Source organism: Rhagoletis pomonella, unplaced genomic scaffold, assembly GCF_013731165.1.
Source record: "Rhagoletis pomonella isolate Grant_MI unplaced genomic scaffold, Rhpom_1.0 Rhpom_scaffold_00063, whole genome shotgun sequence".
NCBI lineage: Eukaryota > Metazoa > Arthropoda > Insecta > Diptera > Tephritidae > Rhagoletis > Rhagoletis pomonella.
The window spans coordinates 103813-112593 of NW_023458617.1; the positions used below are offsets into that span (position 1 = coordinate 103813).

The window sequence follows — 8781 nt, forward strand, 5'->3', positions numbered from 1 at the left end:
TTTATGGCCTTATAACAATTATATTCAACAATTTTTATGAGCTTGAGGTCGTTTTTAGCGAAAACTTATTGTGGAAAAGCAACAATAATTTTGAAAAAATGGTAGAAGTGATAGCTATTTCGGAAATCACCACATTTCCTCATCAGACTTCTTTCAGTAGGATTCGAACCGACGATCACCACTGACTCAGCCAGTTGCCTACGCACTGTGCTAAGTTTGCCTTGTTAATTCTTGTTGCTTATTTCCACTATTTCACTTTGCTAAGCCAACTACAATCAAGCGCAGCTATTCCGCTGCAATTCACTTGATCATGTGGTTGTTGGTTTTGATGGTTTTTGTTAATATTTCTATTATTAGAGTGTTGTGCTTTTCCACAATAAGTTTTCACTAAAAACGGCCTCAAGCTCATAAAAATTGTTGAATATAATTATTATAAGGCCATAAAATAAGACAAAACAAATAACATACTTTATATATTTATATGGTTTATTTTTTACATCTGTTCAACAAACTTTAATATATGTGAGTTAAACCTGCACAATCGCTTAATATAAGTATTAATGAATGAAAACATATCCTCATATTACCAAATGTATCCGTACGTACATCCATACATTTATATTTGAAAACATTACCCAATATTTTTTTTATGATTAAAATTCTGATAGCTAAATTTTATAATTGTTGGAGGTCTTGCACGTAAAATTTCTAAATGTAAGAATTTATGTCTGCCAACAGATCTTTCACATTTGGAAAATGAAAAATAAATAATACTTTCAGTTATTCTTCTTTTCTTTTAACTAGGGATGTGCCGGATAGGGATTTTGCCGGATAACCGGATTCCGGATACCATGTAAAAAATAAGAGCTGGATTCGGATATCCGATCGGATATCCGGAAGGCTGCTGGGCTGAGGTTTCCAATAATGGACCATTTCCTATATCAGGCAAAGTATAACCAATTTTTAGCGAAATTCTCAGAGGTGCTGAGGAACTGCTCGTTGACCGATATCTTCAAGAATTTGTGTACAAATGAAAACCGTTTTAAAGTTATTTGTTGTTTAAATTTCCCCGTTACTTCACTCTTTTTATACACTGCACTAATCACTTTTCATTTTATTATTATAACACCTTTTTTTCATAAAGAAACCCTGCAGTGAAAAATTATGAATTGTTAAAACTAACCAGCTTATATTTAGCTTTTTGGCGAGATTTCGATTAATAGCTCACTTTTAATTAGCTATGACAAAACCAACTTAAAGTGAATTGTAAAGTCGTGCAGGAGTCATGCAGAAGCAATCGGGAGTTGGTTTTCTTTACAACCCTGCAGTGAAAAATTATCAATTGTTAAAACTAACCAACTTATAGTTAGCTTTTTGCCGAGATTTCGATTAATACCTCACTTTTAATTAGCTATGACAAAACCAACTTGAAGTGAATTGTAAAGTCGTGCAGGAGTCATGCAGACGCAATCGGGAGTTGGTTTTCTTTACAAGTTTCTATTAAATATCCTCATACAAAAATTACTTTCAATACACTTTTTTTCTACACTTCGCAGATTCTTTCTCATATTCAGGACAAATAAAAGGAAGATCGAAATTGTATACTATCATTTTGAAGTTATGTCTGACGGTGTTCGAATATGGGGCCACCCAGAGCAGAATATGTAAACAAATATGAAATGTAATAAAATAAAGTAAATAAATAAGTAAATAAAAAAGTAAAAAAACAAAAAAATATTTTGTTTTTCTTATTGATATTTTATGTCCAAAAGTAGTTAGTTACAAGTTAGTTGACATGTAATGCAGAGGTATCCAGGTCTGACTTTTTTGCGGTCATCGCCCCACAAAAGTAGTTAGCTTTTTTCGAACAAAATACACAGTTAATAGTTAGCACTAGTGTTCGCGTAAACAGACTAAAGTTAGGTATAAGCTAACGTCACTCCCTGCAGGGAATGAATGCACATTGTTTTTACTAAATTTTTAACAATTAATGTTTATAAAATTGTTCTTAAAATAAGTTTCTATTCCAAACAATCGTAAACACACAATTGTTGAGCGATGGCCGCGAAGTATGTAATGCCAGATCGCTGAAAATGTAAATACATACCCAAATACTTTACCCAAAAATACTTTGTGAGGCATTACGAAATATAAAATATATAAAATATATAAATTACAATGTTGTTGTGCAGCAATAAAATACACCAAAGAAAAATTATTTTTAACCTGATAAGCTGATAACCAGGCAAGTGTGAACAACCACAATATTTTATTAGAGTGAAAATTTGTAAAACAAAAGAAAAAGTGAGGTTGAGTTTGACTTTCCAATATGTAATTAAGAATACAAGATTTCTCTCCGAAAACCCAAGTTATAAAATAATCCTGCACTGAAAGCACAACTTTTCCGTCTGTATCTCTGATTTATCGATTACTTTTGGTAAACAGAGGAGAAACGTCAAAGACAAATGATAAAAAAAATGAATTCCACTAAGCAAAAATGCATGCTACTTTTAACTATTATTTAACAAGGAGTCTTAAATATTGATGTGAAATTTCAAATGTTTTTTGGTGTGATAGATCGATATTTCAAAAATTTCGATATATAGAAAAGCGATAGTTATTTCCAAGTTTTTAAAAGCGAATATTTTATAATTGTTTGACGCGTACATGTATTTATAAATAACTTTACTTTGAAAATGAAATGTAAATGTAGAAGACGAGAAGCAAATGTGGTGAAGCCCATTCTTTATTGGAAAGATAAGCTCTCTTTTATAAAAATTGTCTTCAAGAATGGGCTCACAATGAAGGTAGAATACATGGGTTAACGACGGCTGCCTTATGCTGGAGAGTGGCCAAGTTGTCGAGACGAAAGACTATCCTCTTCCACCATTCATTATCAAAGGGGAGGCAATATATTCGTTTTTCAATTATTTAAACATTTTTACCCGAAGCCAATGTTGAAATGACCGCTACATTTTCATCTAGGTTGTGTAAAAATTTCATAACTGTGGCAGTTACCAGGAGCTCACTAGGACAAAATATATATTTATTATTAGTATGGGAGTATACATATCGTCGTCCGTATGCCATAAACAGGAATGTGTAAAAATTAACATTTTGGGAAATCAAGTTTGCAAGTTTTTTTTGCGACACTTAGCTCTACATTTATGCAATTGAAATGCTAAAATATTTACTTTCCGTGTTTGGTATAACATAGAAAATCCAAAGATTAACCAAGTCAACCCAATAACTCAAAACTGATAAATTTGCACATTCATGCTTCTGGCATGAGGGTGACGTTATGTGAATTAAAAACTTTAAAAGCGTGTTTCTTGGGTTTTCGGTTTTTGAGTTATGAAAATACTGAAGTAAATGAGTTTTATGTTCATTTTCATCACATTCATATTGAATATTGAAGTTAATATTCGAACGTTCGCTACAATATTTATTGGGTAATTAAAAAAAAATTACTTAGAAAAGTTTTTAATTCGTCGATACATTTCGGCATTCGCGATATTTACTCAGTACTTGTGAAAAAGTATCGAGTTCTCGATACTACTCAGTACTCATGAAAAGTATCGATATTCTGTACTCGGTACTCGTATCGTTCTATCACTATTTGCTACTCAGCTAAAAAAGCAAAGGCGGTTAACATCTGCATTCTCGATTCGTGGCCATGTATTTGTTAGAGCTCAACCGAAAACTGATGCAATCAAAGTGACAGACGTGAAAAGCATGGAAAGTATAGCAGCTCTTAGCAAATATGTAAGTGAAGAAACATTGTAGCCCAGCTATGGTTTTATGTGATGCTGTTATTTGTATGTTTAAGTTAAGGCTTATCTCTTATATCTTGTTATTGCTTTACATTCTTTCCTGTTATACTCTCTCTATCTCAACACTATTTCTGCTGACTGCCTATGCCATTTCACCTTGTATACCCCATTCGATATACATTTATTGCTGATGTGTAATGCAATAACAAAACAAGGCTAACAAAGATCATGTTAAAGGAATTCTCAAGCTTGTATGTAATAGCTGCACTGGTTTTAATATATGTAGCTTTAATGCTAGAAGTTTAAATTCCGGGAAAACTGACTACTTAAATTTCATTTTCGATGGCTTAAATATAGACTTATTATATACTACTGAAACGTGGTTCCAAGAGTGCATTGAGGACAACTCCTACGGCTTGTGCGACTATACGTTAGTGAGAAGTGATAGGGCATCAAAGATGCGGGGAGGAGGCATTGCTTTCTATTTCAAAAACTATATTAAATGGAAAGAAATCAGCAGATCTGAGCCCTATCTGCAAGTAGAAAACCTTTTTGTTGAGTTCAATAATAACAACCTTAAGTGTCTTATCGCGTGCATATACAATCCAAGCAAAAGAAATGATATCTCAGTAATTTTTGAAAAACTGGCTGAATCCTCTATCTCTTATGAGCACATTATCGTATGTGGTGATCTAAATATAGACCTTTTATGTTGTGATTCCTCTTCCAAAAGTATGATAGGCAATTTTCAATCGTTAGCTATTACAATCATCAACAAATATGCTACTCGCTTCGCACCACATTGTAAACCCAGTCTTTTGGGTTAATTTTCAAAAATCAGAAACCAGTAAGCGAACTTCTAATAAGGGACTTTAAACGAATCAATCACAGTGAGTTGAATAAGCAGGCAGCCTTGCTTGACTGGAATATGAGTTGGTCTCTTACGACAGTTGACGAAAAGCTACAATATTTCAACCATCTAATTCGCCAATTATTTGAAAATTTTGTCCCTGCAAGGATGGTGAAGGTACAAAGTAGGAGGAAGCCGTGGTTCACTCATAAGATCTTGTCGTTGATTAAAGAGCGCGCTAAAGCATATAAACTTTGGAAAAGGCATTCGTGCGTTGAGTTTTGGGAAAAATACAGGTTAATCTTACTAATATTATAAATATGAAAGTTTGTATGTTTGGATGTTTGGGAAATCATCAGGCGGAAACGACCGAACGGATTTGCATGAAAATTTGCACACAGATAGCTTATGACCTAGGTTGGAAAATAGGCTACTTTGCTTAAGAGTTGCCACCTGTTAAAAAAGCTTCATTAAATTGATACGCGGAAACGACTGAATGGATTTGCATGAAATTTTGCAAGCAGAGAGCTTATGACCTACAGTGGAAAATAGGCTATTTTTTGGAAGAGTTGCCACCTGTTAAACAAGTTTTAATTAAATTAATACGCGGAAACGACTGAACAGATTTACGTGACATTTCGCACAGAGATAGCTTATGACCTATGTTGGAAAATAGGCTACTATTTAAAGAGTTATCACGTATTAGGAAAGTTTAATTAAATTAATACGCGTAAATGACTGAAGTGATTTGCATGAAAGTTTGCACACAGATAGCTTATGACCTAGACTGGAAAATAGGCTACTTTTTTAAGAATGGGCAAATGAAATTTTATTCGAAGATGGTTTATGACCTGGATTAAATAAAACTATAGTTTAAAAAACTAAAACCTATTATAATTTCCATTCGTACTGTGTTCAGGTATGTAACTTGAGAATAGAAATCGCTGCATCTTTTAGGCGCATCAATATTACATAGTTACATCCCGAGCTAATAAAAGGGAGGTAAAAATAGGCTACTACCTTAACCGGTTTTCCGATCAGAATGAAATTAAGTACACTTACTACGGATCGGACTGAAAGTAAGTCCGATAACTCAAGGCCCTCTCATACAAATTGGAATTTTCATATTACATACATATCTCTGGAAGTATTTGTGGGAGAGAACTGAAACTTGGTATAGTGATATGTATGAGAAATCAATGATGGCATTAATCGATTGATGTTTTAATCAGTTAGTTAATTCGATTAATTCAATCTGATTACAGTTAATCATGATTAATTTTAATCTGACTAAACAGTTAATCTCAACCGCGATTAAAAAATTAATTTTTAATCGTTAACTCTTAATTTGATCAAGTATGTTTGGTGATTAATTAAGTTATACTGGAATTTCCCTGTGCACACAATGCAAGTTAATCCGGTATGGCTAAGTCGGGCTTCCTCATCAATCTAAGCAATTTGGTGTGCATTTTCATTAAGATATATACCAACAAACGTTTTACAACCTAGGTTTGTAAAAGTTCCCAGTTTATGTATTACTAATAACAATAATTATAATTTTTTTATATTATGTGTTTTTTATAAGTGTAAAACATAAAATAATTACTATAACTGGTGTTTGGTTTCAAACTCGGACAAACTAGACAAATTAATCAGATTTTATTTTTAATTGGATTAAAGATTAATGTTTTAAATTAGTTAAACGTAATCGCAGCCAGCGATTAACGATTAAAATATGTTATCATTAATCGTACAGTTGGTTACGACTCATTAATTTTAATCGTCAAATGCGATTAACATTTTAATCGTTAATTTTTAATCGTTAATCAGATTAACAGTTTGCCAACACTTCGTTAAATCATGTTCATATTGACGGAGAAAAATGGACGTTTTTGGAAAAGAGGCGTAGCACCTACTGACTGAAAGTTTCATATTCCATATCTCTTCAAATGTTTGGGGTAAAGCACTCAAGCTTGGTATGGAAATACATATGTATGTATGTATGTGAAACTAATACCATACTCATGGAGAAAAATGAGAGTTATTGGAAAAGGTGGTATGGCAACTCCCATGCAAATTGATTTTTCTATGCTGCATATCTCTGGAGGTGTTTATTGCAGAGGACTGGAACTTGGCACCGAGATGTGTATACAAAATTAATTCCATACCCTGCAAAAAGTGGGACTAGGTTAAATACTAGTACAGGACCATGCTACCTTGTAACCAACACTAGTAACCAAAATGGTCCAAATATATGGAGAAAATATGGTTACATTAACATTGCGATGTCATTGGACCTGACCACCTCTGGTCCAACGCTGCATAACATGGGACCATTTCTGGTCCACCGCAGCATAACATGGGACCACCTAGACAACTACTCCTTTTGGAGTATTCGGCAGCCGAATCATGTTGCCGATCCCTGCAAAAATCGTTGGACCATGTAGTCTATTTGTGGTATATTGGAGTACTTACAAAAGTGTTCCTCTGTCATGCTGTAGCGGACCAACTCGTGTCTCTGCGCCAGCTTATTGTTTGTTAACCGATCACTGCTCGTGTTTTAACGAAATGTGATTGAGGTTGAGCATTTGAAAGCACATTTGCATGTCTGGCTGTAGCTGAACGTGTAGATGCTCGCTGTTAGTTCTTAGCTCCCAGCATTTTCGGGTTCGAATGCCGTCAGAGGCAACATGTAATTTTTAATTTTTGTCTTGGTTTTTATTAATTTCGGAAAAGCATTTGAGAAGTGAAGAACAAAAGCGTGTACAAACGAAAAAATACAACAACAATGCCATTGTTAATATGTTGGAGTAGTTTTGTGCTACTCTGATGTAATGCAGGGATGGAGTATATGGTCCTGCCCTAGGACATCGCAATGTTAATTGGACCATATTTTTTATATGAATTGTGGTTAATTTTGGAGTACTCTTTGGTCCTTAGGGAGTACTCTTTACACGCATGCATGGAGTAGTCGCGATTTTTGCAGGGATGGGGCACGAAGAGGTGGTTCTCAACACATATATCAGCTTTTACGTTTGAAGTGGTACAGGTAAGCATAACAAGTTACTAGTATGCAACCTGGTCCTTTTGCACATACTTTAAAACTACGACCCAGTGGACCACCTGGTCCTCAAATTTTTTCAGGGTACTCATGGAGAAAAATTTGCGTTATTCGAAAAGGGGACATGGTTCCTCCCGTAGAAATTTACTGTTTTATACTGCTTATCTCTAAAGGTGTTCCAGGTAGAGTAATGGGACTTGGTACTGGGGTATGTAAAATCAGTTCTAAATTCATGGAAGAAGATTAGGGTAATAAGAAAAAGGGGCGTGGCACTTCCAGTACAAATTTACTTTTTCTTGCCACATATCCCTGGAAGTGTTTGTGGAAGAATACTGGAACTTGGTATGGAGTTATGTATGCAAAATGTATGAATTGCTCATGGAAAAAATGTGAGTTATTAAAAAAGGAGGCATGTCGCCTCCCATACATACTAAAAACTTCTTAATACATATCTCTGGAAGTATAGAAAATCTCTCGAAGTATTTTAAATTTGTTATGGAGATTTATTTTATAAGTGCCGTACTGACAGAATAAATTTCATCAAATGGAAAAGGGAGAGCCAGGTTTGGCATTATAATCTAAAGCTCTCTTGAGGCATTTGCTACAGTAATGAGAAGTGGTATTTTATCAAGGCCAGGTTACTAAATTGAGCCGGAATAAACAATGTCAAGTGCGTAGGACGTGTTTGTGCGGTGCTCCTGAGTTTTCACATATTTTGCGGGTGTTACACTGATATTTTCCATTTATTTGATTTGGTGCTACACCGCGTGCGCTTCTGATACGAATTGTTTCCGATCAGCTTTATACCTGAGACTCATTTTCTTTCGCACCTGAATATGCAATCAACGCGCAAGAATTCACGCAAACCACCAACCTCACCAAAAACTCCGCTTACACCCTCATCCACTATGGTTGATAAAGTTGAGCGAAAAATTGACGAGCTCAGAATCACCGTTGTCGCAGAGTTGACTGATGTAATGAATAAATCCGAGGAAAGGGTAATGCAGAAAATTGGTGAGTTAGCTGCAGAAACTGCAAATTTAAAGATGTGCATAGCAGAAATTGAGAAGAGAGTGACAAAAGTTGAGATTACGTGT

The 8781-nt window shown here is 34.6% G+C and overlaps 1 protein-coding gene across 1 annotated transcript in view; it reads left to right on the forward strand.

Annotated features, from left to right (window-relative positions):
* The first annotated feature begins 3596 nt into the window (after window positions 1–3596).
* Window positions 3597–8781, forward strand: part of LOC118749831 — a 33573-nt gene continuing 28388 nt past the window's right edge. Inside the window, exon 1 of the mRNA XM_036484612.1 lies at window positions 3597–3765. Coding sequence (XP_036340505.1) covers window positions 3736–3765 — 30 coding nt within the window. The 5' untranslated portion in view covers window positions 3597–3735. The remainder of the gene's footprint in view (window positions 3766–8781) is intronic.